At 43.3% G+C, this 12,104-nt stretch overlaps 1 protein-coding gene and 1 long non-coding RNA gene across 8 annotated transcripts in view; one reads left to right on the top strand and one right to left on the bottom strand.

Annotated features, from left to right (window-relative positions):
* LOC117147469 overlaps positions 1 to 11,680 on the bottom strand; it is a 70,491-nt gene extending 58,811 nt beyond the window's left edge. The window contains exon 1 of the long non-coding RNA XR_004459844.1: positions 11,536 to 11,680. This is a non-coding gene — a long non-coding RNA (uncharacterized LOC117147469). The remainder of the gene's footprint in view (positions 1 to 11,535) is intronic.
* Positions 1 to 12,104, top strand: part of LOC117147456 (optomotor-blind protein) — a 56,944-nt gene that overhangs the window by 20,623 nt on the left and 24,217 nt on the right. For 4 of the 7 annotated variants that reach the window (XM_033314341.1, XM_033314343.1, XM_033314345.1 and 1 more), the window contains exons 3-4: positions 2,518 to 2,631; positions 2,693 to 2,855. In XM_033314341.1, the coding sequence (XP_033170232.1) occupies positions 2,518 to 2,631; positions 2,693 to 2,855 (277 nt within the window). The remainder of the gene's footprint in view (positions 1 to 2,517; positions 2,632 to 2,692; positions 2,856 to 12,104) is intronic. The other 3 variants (XM_033314344.1, XM_033314347.1, XM_033314346.1) reach the window with 1 other exon arrangement.

The following is a 12,104-nucleotide window of genomic DNA, read 5'->3' on the forward strand; positions in this document are numbered from 1 at the left end:
GCCATTTCGATCGAATTAACTCAACTTCTTTACTAATGTTTTCATTGGTATTATAGGTGTTTATATTTTAAAGAATTTTTTGTTCTGATCCTCTAATTAATGATATTTTTAACAAATTTCTGGTAATTGCCAAAAACATAGCTTGACCCCATTTCGTTTACTCGACTTAACTCTTAGTTTTTCTTAATAACTTATCCCTCATTTCGGTTGTTACCAGTTTTTTGCTCCCTGTTTGCTCGGAGCCCAACCCAATTACAACTCAATCGTTGAACATTTTATTTTCGGGCCGGGCTAATTGATTAGCCATTAACCCCTATGTGGGCCTGACGAGGACAACTGAGCGACACCTTAACACTCAACAGCTCAGCAGAAAAAAAAAATAAAATAAAATAAGAAAACAAAAATAAAAGAAACGCAGGGAACGCACTGAGCCTTAATTAAGCTTAATTATGGGCTCATGGGCTCCTTCTCGTTGGCGTTTTGCGTTGCCAACTGCCTTCAACACTTTTGGCCGGGGGAAATTGAATTAGCCGTGGTGGCTCTCCGTTAAAATGTGTGTGGCAAAAACAAACAACGACGCTGGGTGCTCTGGTCAAAAGGTGCAAGTTTTACACGTAACGATTTGCACGAACCTGAATCTCGGTTTCGGTCTCGGTCTTTTGGGCCAGAAGTCTGAAGTCTGGCGTCTCCGGAGCCAAAAGAGCCTGTGGAACCAGCACAAACGAGAGCAAATCGTTTTGTTGTCGAGCAAGCCAGGCTTTTCAGTCCAAAAAAAATAAGAGAAAAAGCTGCTGATGCTGCTGCTGCTGCTAAAAAAAAAAAACACAGAAATACGGCGTGTGGTGTGGGCCCAGGAAACTGGCTCCAAAGTCGGCCTCGCTTGGGGCCATGTCTCTGGTCTTGGTCTTGGTCTTGGCCTGGTCCCTGGCCATAACAAGCTGCCAACAACTGGCGCCAAGTGCTCAATAATGTTAACGAGCTATTCAGTTAAGACAACACACACACACACTCTCGAAAAAACAAAAGCCCAGGCAGCGAAAAAAAAAAAAAGAAAAGAGTCCAAGCCAAAAGCAAGGCAAGGCAGACAGACGTGCCTTCGTTCCTGGCAAATAAAAAATAATTTGCAGTCGAAAAAGGCAGGCAGACACCCCCTCCCCCCCACCACACACACACACACCTCCCTGGAAAGGGGGTGCGCTCTCCGCCAAATAGAAACATCCTCGGTTCTGGGCTCGCCCTCCTCCATCGGTTCAGTCTCCAAACCTCAGTCTTCAGTCCCGTCCAGTCAGTCAGACATCACTCAGCTTGTTAGCCCTCCTTCCACGCCTCTGGTATCCGAGGAGCCAGCCCCCAGCCCCCGCTAGCCATCGCCACACGAAGTTTGTTGGTTTTTATCAAAATGCAGTCGCAGCTGATGATGATCTGTGAACATGAACAAGACGTTCGTTAAATTTGATTCATGAGGCGCTCTCGCTGCGAGAGTCCCAACCTCAACCTGAATCTTGGGCACTGCAAAAAAAAATACATATATGTAGATACTTTAGTCTGGCATGGCAGATAAATGCACGATCTTCTTTAACTAAGCGCCTGCTAGAATCTATTAAGATACATCTATACCTACACGAAAAGTCCTAGTGGCAAACTTCGCTTCCAATACCCATTTTTTCGCCCAGTGCATCCGTGTTGAGCCTGAACCCGAACAGCGATTGAGTGATTGCTACTTAAAGTTATAATTTTCATATTTATGCCCGTGTGTGTGCAGGGCGAGATCTCCTCTGGCCAGCGTAGATGCCCCTGCCCCTTTCTCTTCAACTCCGGACTCCTTTTTGGGTGGATGGGATGGCTGGGCTGTTGGTTTGCTCCATTGCTCGGTTCTTCCGAGGGACAACGACATCCCATCGCATCGCATCGCCACGGAATCGCCTGTGTGTGTTCCCCCTTTTGGCCGGGGCATGTAATTTTCGAGTTTGCACATTGCCACCAACATGGCTAATCAACCTGGCCAAGAGGAACCTGGCACTCTGCCTCTCTTTTTAGCCCAATTTGAATCCGAGCGGCGGGAATCGGAGTGTCGACGAACAGGGGGAGCCGGGTGAGCTGCGAGCTTGGAGTTTGCAGCTCGGAGTCGAGCCGAAACAATTTGTGGCTTGGCGCCACTTGATAGCCCGACTGGTCTGGGGGTTTTGTTTGCTTTTGCTTTTGGCCAACTCGTAGTCCGAATCTGATAATGATGATGATGATGATTGTGCGAGTGCGACTGCGACTGCGGTGGAGAGCAGCGATCTTAGCCGGACGGATCATCTTGGCCCCGAAGGTGGGCCCCTGAGAACCAGAACGTGGTCTTGAGTCTCTGGCTTTATAAGCCGCACTGATTAATGTTTTATTTGATTAGCCCGAGAAAATGACCATAGCCCCCCCTTTGATATTCTCGACCATCCTGACCGTAGCACACACCCATCTCTAATCCCTCATTTGGCTCAACTCCTTATTCTTTTTTTTCCTTCTTACTCGTTGCAGACAAATGTTTCCGCAAATGAAATTTCGTGTTTCGGGACTGGATGCCAAGGCTAAATACATCTTGCTACTGGACATTGTGGCGGCGGACGATTATCGTTATAAATTTCATAATAGGTGAGTTTGAAGAGATCCTATTGAGGATCCTATAATCGTTATAATCGTTACGTAATTACAGTCGCTGGATGGTGGCTGGCAAAGCGGATCCCGAGATGCCAAAACGCATGTATATCCATCCAGATTCGCCCACAACGGGTGAGCAATGGATGCAGAAAGTTGTTTCATTTCACAAATTAAAATTGACCAACAATATTAGTGATAAACATGGATTTGTAAGTACTGTACGTCTTCTTTGTTTACCGCATTAGTTATCTAAGATACACCACAATCACACCTACAACTAAGATAAACACGATCCAAAACTCAACGATACCAAGGAATTCAACTGGATTTACAATTATTTAGCGTCGCCTAGTAGCGGTATTATTCCAAAATTAAGCGTTATTTCTTGATAGTTGCTAGTGTGTGTGAGACTTTTTAATTCTCTAACAGTAAGTGCGCACTTTAGCTGCAGCTCATCCATTGAATTTCCTGTCTTAAAAAGTAATTAACTCATTCGCCAATGAAGCTTGCAAGCAAAACAGTACCACGATTCAACGGAACTTTAGCACATCAAAGCGAACTTTATCTAGGCCCCATATCAAAGAGCCTGCGCCTAACACTCGGCACTTCAAATATCATCTCCAGCAGTAACCCCCCCTCATTTTTTTTTTGTGCTTATCATTGCGAATTTGCATGGCATCCGACTCGTTTTCGTTCGGGTTTGCACTTTGAAGTATATAGTAAGTACTCCATGGCTGGCTGGCTTATCTAAAACTTCTCACACGCATGAAGCGAATGGATAAGCCCGGGAATCGGATCGCCGATTCTTGCAGGGGGGCGGGGGCTTACATAAAGGCGGTCTGTAAATGGAAGTAGAGGGGGGGCGCCAGGCGAATTGTCGGTGGACTTTTCCATTTGAAGGCCGCGCTCGCGCGCTTCTTTTGACTTTGTAGTTATGCCGACGCCGATCGCGTAAATTTCATCAACTGCTGGGCAAATTTTCATTTTTATTGATCGGACGGTGGTGCCCACCCGTTGCGATATACACATATATATACTATATATCTTTATATATATATATATATGTATGTCTTTCCCGCTCTTTCTCCTGCGTTCCACGATCATTATGATCTTGGGCGGGCGCCATGTGGTTCTGCAGTCTTGTGTCATGTCTCCGCCTCCTTTTCCTTCGTTTTTTTCTTTATGCCAGTATCTCTTGGCTCGTTTTGCATGGCGAGTCATAAATCGCACAGCGAACAAGCGGCGGATAAGGGCTGGCTACTCCTCCTCCCCTGCAGCCACTCCAACCGCTCCGCCGATCCCCGGACAATTGGACAATCCGTGTCTCGTGTCCGGCGGTGTGCGTGGGCCTCCGCCTAAGAAGCCTGTGTTGGCCATTAATTTCGCTTAGTTCAAACGGCAAATGCCGACGCTGCGTGTGGTGTGGCCAGCGATTCCGAATCGGTGTCCCAATCGGTAGGGCATTTATTTAATCAGTGCGTTCTTAATATATATTGGTATTTCCAGTCAATATTTCAATGAAATATAGTCTCGAGAGTCTTAGCCATGAAATTGTTCTATATTCGATATTCAGACGAACTTAAGTGTTAATAAACTACAGATTCTCTATTCTTTATCGTATTTCCAACAAAGTATATAGACTAAAAAAGCTAGAGCTAGTTTATTCTACACTTTCCTGGAAATAAAGTCACTTCTTTCCAAGGCGAATCACTCGGGGTAAGACAACAGCCATAAATCAATATGTAATTTACTCAAATATCGAAGATAATGCTGTTTAACTTTGATAGTTTCTGGAAACAACAACACCAACCCCCGTGTGTCGCCAGCTGTTGGCGCTCTCAAAAGCGTTATAATCATATAATCATGGGATAGCGCGGAGACCTGAGCGTTATTATAAAGTCTATAATTTAACACTTTTTGCGGTCGCTGTGGGGTCAATGTGGGCGGCGGTGGGTGATTTTATATGGGCGATTTCTGTTGTACTTGTGTCTACTTTCAGTGCTGCCTGCTGCTCGCTGGCTGCGTGTCAAAACAACAACGTCGCAGGCCTTCAGAACTTCAGACCCGCAATTCCGTAATTGTGGCCCACCTTTGTTCTGGCATACAAACATACATATGATATATGTACATATACCATATAGCCAGCGATTCATTTGGATGAGGTGCCCCAAAGCGTTGCGGAAACGGAAGCGGCTTTTCATACATTGAAATGCACTTAGCGGGCGGCAGAAAACGCGCGCGTTTTTAAACGCCCTTTGCACTCCCTGAAATCGTGTGTATGTGTATGTATGTATGCTTGTGTGCTGTGAGCGTGTGTGCGTGCTAGTCGGCCATGTTGCCGCAAAAGAGCCACCCTAATAAGGTATAATGAACCACCAAAGGGTCAAAGGGGGTGGGTCAACGGGAGGGTGGGTTGCAGGCGGCAGGAAGGTGTCGCCTAATGCGTTTAATTGTTGCAGTTCAAGTTGGGACACTCTCTGCTCCAATTAGCCACCCCAACCGCTTTATTTCATTATTGGTTTCGGTGAAAATCCCTCAACAAGCGAAAGAGAAATGCACATAAATTTTTCACAGTGTCCAGAAATTATGCCGTCTAAGCTGAAAATGGGGGAGAAAAAGATGTGAAGTACAGAGCTGGGGCAAACATGTCTGCTGCCATTAGTTTCCCCATAGTTCAAAGCATAGTTGGCCATCTTCTGTGCCCATTCAACCATGGAGAAGTGGTCTGGAGCATCATCCCAGCCAACGTATTTTCAATCCTCAGCATCCCATCCCATGGATTGCCGAACCGAGCAGACGAAGCGAAAATCAACAGCAACAACAACGAAAAAAAAAAAAAATGCTGTCCGAGGAGAGGAACTGAACGGAACGGGTTGACAAACTAAACTCAAGTGGAGTTCCATTTCCGGACACGAACACGGACGCAAATCAAATTAATTGAGGCGCAAAGCACACACACTGGAGAGTCCTTTTGGCCCATCCTTGGGATAAACCGTATTGTACCTACGCCGTTCAACCTCAATCTCGGGCAGCGTTCTCTGGTGGTTTTCTTGAAACAATTCGCTTAGAAAATCAAAGGCGGCCCGCAACTGCACGTGTGTGTGTGTGCGTGTGTGAGTGTGTGTGTGTGTGTGCATGGGCAATGGGATATGTTATAAGGTAGATGGGATATGGGATATGGGATATGGCCAATTTGTCTGCTTTAGACGCGCTCTTTAAGGGCCATCCCGGGGTCAGGTAGTTAGGTGTTGCCCAAAATACAATTTGAAAGGCTCTTTTGAAGTTGACAGCCTCCGATTCAGATCCAGATACAGATCCTTGCCATCCTTGGCTCGTGTGGTCGAAGGTCTCTAAAGGATGACGGATAATATTGAAGTAGAGTGGGGCGGCTCTGCACTGAATTGCTTTCAATTGAAGTGGATTGGAGTGGATGGAATGCTCATTGTGCCACCAATTAGGCACTGACAAAGTCTAATGTCCCATGGCTACCTTGGCAACGAACTTGATCACCTCACTGCGAATCGATACAACTATTTTTATGATTATCAAGTGCTTTTATGAGTGTAGTCTCACAATGCTGAGGGTGGCAGATTTAAAGCATACTCTTTATTAAGTCGGTAGGTTTTTTCCGTTAATCAATAAGACTGTGAGTTCTGTGAGCATTATTTTAAATTCACATCAGATCTTAAATACTTGTAATTAATAGGTTTCGATCGGTAGGCTCCTGTCTTTCGCATCTCTTGCTGCATGCGTAAGGGTAAGCAACCCCTGGAAATGCAACCCCCGAATTACTAAGCCATTAATGAGGATGCTTCCTACCTAACGATGATGATAACAATGCTGCTGCTGTTGCAACCACAACCGCCCTTTGTGCCCATCTATATGTACATACATATATACTTAAATGCCTGATTTCTTATCTAATGCCTAATGCCACCGCTATCTGGCGACCATATCGTATCATGCGGTGCCCAAGAGTCTCAGTCCCGGTCGAGAGCAAAAGGGTATCATTGCCTGGCTATCAGTGGCGATCAGCTAGATTAGGCCTGCTGTTCTCCGCCGTTTTGCCAAGTGAAAGGAGCAATAACACCGGCAAGGCGACAGCAGCCCAACTTTTTTCTCCTCGGTTGTGGATTTTTTATTTTATTCTTTTTTTTGCAACAGCTGGTTATTTGTGCCTCTCTGTTTTATTTTGAGTTGTTTTTTTGTTTTTTGTTTGAGAAGAAACTGGTCTGAGCCATCAATCATTCAACTGATGGAAGCCACACGCAATTTGCCGGAGGGCGTAACTCGGTTTGGAGCATGGTAATGGGTTTGCGAATGGGAATAAAACCAGGTGGGATGGGAGCGCAGATTAAGTTGGCGCTTGTGATTGGAAAATCATATTTTTAAGGTGCTCCTAACTCCGTTTTGAGCCTGGAGAACTAAGCATTAAATGGCTGGGCGAGATTTCAGTGCTCCTCTTTAAGTAAACTTCTCATTAAGCACGTAATCGCATTGAGGAAGTGAAGTATTAAATCCACTGTTATAATTGAATATTGTAATAGCAGTTGATTAAATGGTAGGCATTTCTTAAAGTTAGTAAAGGCTTTTAAATGGTATTTGAAATGCGACGATTAAGGATGTCCTTGTGAAATCCCAAAGCTCTTCAAGCGTTCAGTTATTTCAGGACCTCTCCATTTAAAGTGCTGACGTTAAGGCCCTTGAATACGAGAGGCAAAAAAAAAGAAACGAAACTTACCCCGGCAAACTCTTCAAAGGCACAAATTTCTCGTCTCCCTTGCGCGACTTCATTTGAATATTAAAAAATTCCAAAACACAAAATGGAATTTTTATTTGCGATATTTTGTCGCACCTCAGCGACAACGTACTTGCCACCTCGTTGTACATTCAACATTTTAGTAGTGCCACCACCCCAAAAAAAAAAGGAAACCGAAAAAAAACTGACTGTGGACGGATCTCGGTTTTAATTTAACATAAAAGCGCGTTCGCCATTAGGCGCTCAACCAACCCCTCTCGAAAATAAAATAAAATATAAAATACATATATATGTATATATGGTATGGTGCGGGAGGTGAAATTTATGAGGCATGCTCAGGTTTTTATTAGATTTTAACTAGGCCTGGCGCCAGGACATTTTTTTTTGTTCAGGGCCAAACCCAGGAGTCAAACGTGCCAAAAACATTAAATATGTTAATTAGTTTCAACGCCCGACGACCACAGCAACCTAAACTAAATGTTCCAAAATTTGTGACAAAACACCCGAAAAAAAGGAAGAAAAAGCAGGACTTTAAGTGCCGCTGGTCACGTTAGCCTCGGTTTTTGGATCCGGATCCAAGAGTAATATGCTAATGCCCCTGGGGGGTTCCAGGCGCCTTCTAACCTGGCTAAACCCGCTAAACCCCGCTAAGTCCCTTAACCCTTATTGCGATGGGCTTGGCCAGAGTGAGATTTCGATTTGGCCTGGCATTTTTGGGCTTATCTACATCTCTGCTTGTCCGCATTTGTGGAAAACACTTGGCACAGATAAGAGGCAGGAAAATTTTGAAAGCCTGCCCCCAGAGCTGCGAGGAAATTAATTAAGTGGATGTGTTGTTCAAAACTTTTCAATAGATATACTGAAAATATTAATCATCTTCTAAAAATGCGAATCAGCTGTTCAAAACAGATATACAGATATACATATATAAATGCACCCAATTATGTGGGATATCTATCCGTGGATAATTTCAGAGGGCTGCAACCGATACCTACTGCCTACTTCGCCCAATCCCTCATTAACATCGCGCCACAAAGGAGAGAAGTCAGCAATGGGCCTCTCAATGGCAGTTAATCCCCTTGATGATTAGTTGCGGCCCGCCCCTGGATTCTTCTCGTTTCGATTCGATTTTGCTGATGGGATCGGATCGTATCCGTATCGTATCGTATCGGATCGGTTGAATGTTGCTGAATGGCAGGATTATGCGAGCCACAGCAACAAGATTATCCTATCCTAATATCCTTAGGGTAAAGGTAGTGAAAAGGCGCATCTTGGCCTGGGATCCTCGATCGTTGTCTAACAACATAATTAACCAGACCCACGCCCACTTTTTCCTCTTTCTTTCGACAAGCATGTAGTGTACACTTCGTTCGCCTCTGAGTTTGAGGTTTTCGAGATTGCTCATACGCCACGTCTCCCGCGGTGCAGTCACCACAATCTTTGGGCTTCTTCTTTTTTTCTTTCTTTTTGATTATTATGTATTATGCTGGATTTCTTTATTGTCTCCTTGCGCTGCGGTGCATGTCTAAACAAATGCTTAGAAATTAAGGGCGCGCGACGACAGCTGAAGACGAGTTTATGATGCCAGGACAATGCACACATGCTGTGCACAGGATCCCGGGATCCCATTGTGCGGCAAGTGTGCGTGCAGAGCGATTAAGACCCCTTGCTTCTCTACCCCCAAAATCAAGAAAAAGCAAAAAAAATTTGTATATTTTCATCTCAGTATCTTGTCATTCAGTCACACAAGCACACAGCAAATCCAAGTGAGCAGCGCCAGCTGGCGAGCAAAGCCAGCCATTGTTTGGCCATTGTTGCCAAAAAGGAGATCACAGGAAATGTGTTTGGGGGCGGCACGTTGGCTTTTCCATTAGGCCAACGCAAATAGACAAGCTTGACTTGGATTTCCATCCCGAGAGACAGGCGGAGAGGGGCGGGGAATGGATTGGGCCGGGGAACAGGAAGTGCAATATTTGTCTGGCAAATAGATTTCTAAACGCGACTATCAACTCACAAACGCACTTTGCCCCGAAGTGTGCCTCTTACACAAGGGAAAAATTGTTCAAAATATCTCAAACTATATAAAAATATATTAGAAATGATCGTAGAAGTTTGCACACCTTAAAAGACATCGAAAAAAAATCTTAAAAAATTAAACTGAGACATCTTTTTTTTAGTTTCTTCAAGTGTGTGTCTTCTCTGTCTGAAGAAGCGCCATCAGATCGCTTGGAATGGGATCGTTATGCCTTCAGATGCGTTATCTATGGAGTGCCTAAGTCTGAGGTGACAGTTAAACACCTCAAACATGCTACCACATTGTGTAAATCTCTATTGGTATTCAAATGTTTGTTCCCAACTCAGACTGTCTGTCGTGCATCTTTCATCTGTTTGTTTGCGTGTTGTCTGTTTGCCTTTGTTTCCATTTGAATTTAAGATATTTGCCCGTGATCTCTGGTGTTGTTTGACTTGTCTGCAAGTCTGGAGAGCTGCAGATTCACATTTCGAATCGGATTCATATGGAGAATCACCTGCTGCAGCCACTAGAAAAGATAGCGCACTCAGACAGCTTGCAACACTCGAGTGGGACGAAAACGGAAGCTGCCTTTGCTGGCGCCTGAAGACTAATCTTTATAATCTCTGAGGTCATCAGATATCAGGCCATTATCTTGGTCTTTGTGTGGGGAGAATATTTAAAGAGAGATTTGCCCATTGCTGTGACTTCTCTTCGACTTTAAAATTCATCATTTTGTGAGTTAAAATGCCAAATGAAAGACATTGGAAAACAATTAAAATATTTCAATAAAAGCACTTAGAATTCTTCTTTTGAATATATTTATATTCTAGCGGCGCCACTGGCACATATGAATATACCAAAACGTCTGACGACCTTTGATCCCCTTGTTGATCTTTACTTAGTCGCAACGTTGCCGAGATCCCAAAAAAACACTCCTTTCCCTCTGTTTACCATCGTTTATCTATCTTTGCTTTGGGAGATTCTTTCACTTTGACTTGCGGACAAGTGAAAGTCATTAACCAGAAAGACGCCGGTTGAAAAGATGGTTTTTGAGAAGCACCAGAATAAGTCACAAGTAACAGATAGATATTAGATGATGTTATAAACCAGATTGACACTCCTATAATTTCACTTGCCTGTTTGATTCGATTATTGGCCTGATTTATCGTCGCCATGCCATTAACCGTACAGAACTATAGTTAGTATGACAACAATTATGGCAACAACTTTAACAACATCCAATATGCAGACAACAACGAGAACAACTTTGATGTTGCACGCAAATTCTGTGTTGTCTCTCATTATAAACGTGGGGCGCCTGTGAAAAAAAGCGTGTTGGGGGAAGGGGGGTGTGGTTGTCATAGATTGATAGTTGCTGTAGTTGAATATGGTTAAGGTTCTGTGTTGTATGAGCTTACTAACATACATATGGGGTATATCACAACTCCGTTGTGGACATGATTCTTGCGTGTTGACAACTAAGTTGTCTCTGTCAAAGCGTCAATCACTGGGAAAACAATTTTCAAAATGTATGAATAAGTGTGTTTATTTGCATATAGGAAGCCACGGCGATATGTGGATGAAAAACAGTATAGAAAATATAGAGAAAACTTGATTAGACAAGGCACACGCGCAAAAAAAAAGCAAAAAAATAGGATAAATAAGAACAGAGGGGGAACAAGCTATTATTGGGATAATTAATTGAATCAATCGATGCGATGCCGCTGGCAAATGGAGCGAAGCCGTTTCTTATATATATATATATATGTATATATTGCACTATATTTCATTATTTTCTCCCCGATAATTTACACACACGGGTCAGCAGCAACAGCAATAACGAAATAATAACCTAGAAAATGGTGGGCAATTATTGTTATCGTTGCACCTCAGCCAGATGATGATGATGATGATGATGTGAGTCCGAACTGAAGCGAACCGAACCCTGATCTATGCACAGAAAAAAATAATTCACCACGTTTAGGAGTTATTCGAAAACTCAATCTTTAAGTGTACTAACATATCAGGTTTAAGGAATTTGACTAAAGGTTAACCCAATAATAAATTAATTTCTTGAAGAATATAAAAAAATGAAATGTTTTTCGTTGTGTAGAGCAATATTTACCTGACTACCTGGTGGAAAATAGATGAATGACTATATATGCCCAGACTAGGGCGTTGCACAGGGGGCGTGGCAGCGGCACAGTGGGGAGATAATAACCCCGTTTTGTCTTGTGGCGCAGTTTCTTCGCTCCAGCGAAAATGCCCACTAAAAACTGAAAAGAAAATAATATTGAAATTAAAGTCTTTTAAAACGTGAAACAATAAGCATTTTAAACTAAATATTGTGAGAGGCAAAACCAAAATATTATCGTTGTCAATCAATAATACCACTTATTTGCATGTGAGATAAAGAAATCACAGCTTTAAGCATTAAAAACTTCTTTCTGTCTGGCTGGCAGTTAATGTTTTCCTCATTTTTTTTTCTCAACTCCCTCGGGCGTTAACCACATTTTCCAGCTTGTTGATAAATTATCGCTCTTAACGAGAAAAGCGCATGAAATTGGCACCCAAAACGCCCAACGAAAAATACATTGCACATGCAACTCAGGCAGGCAAGCGCCGCCCGTCATAATTACCAAAAAAAAAAAAAAATAGGGAGAAAAAAAACAACAGTATAAAGAAACAGAGAAA

The sequence above is a fragment of the Drosophila mauritiana genome, chromosome X, assembly GCF_004382145.1.
Source record: "Drosophila mauritiana strain mau12 chromosome X, ASM438214v1, whole genome shotgun sequence".
NCBI lineage: Eukaryota > Metazoa > Arthropoda > Insecta > Diptera > Drosophilidae > Drosophila > Drosophila mauritiana.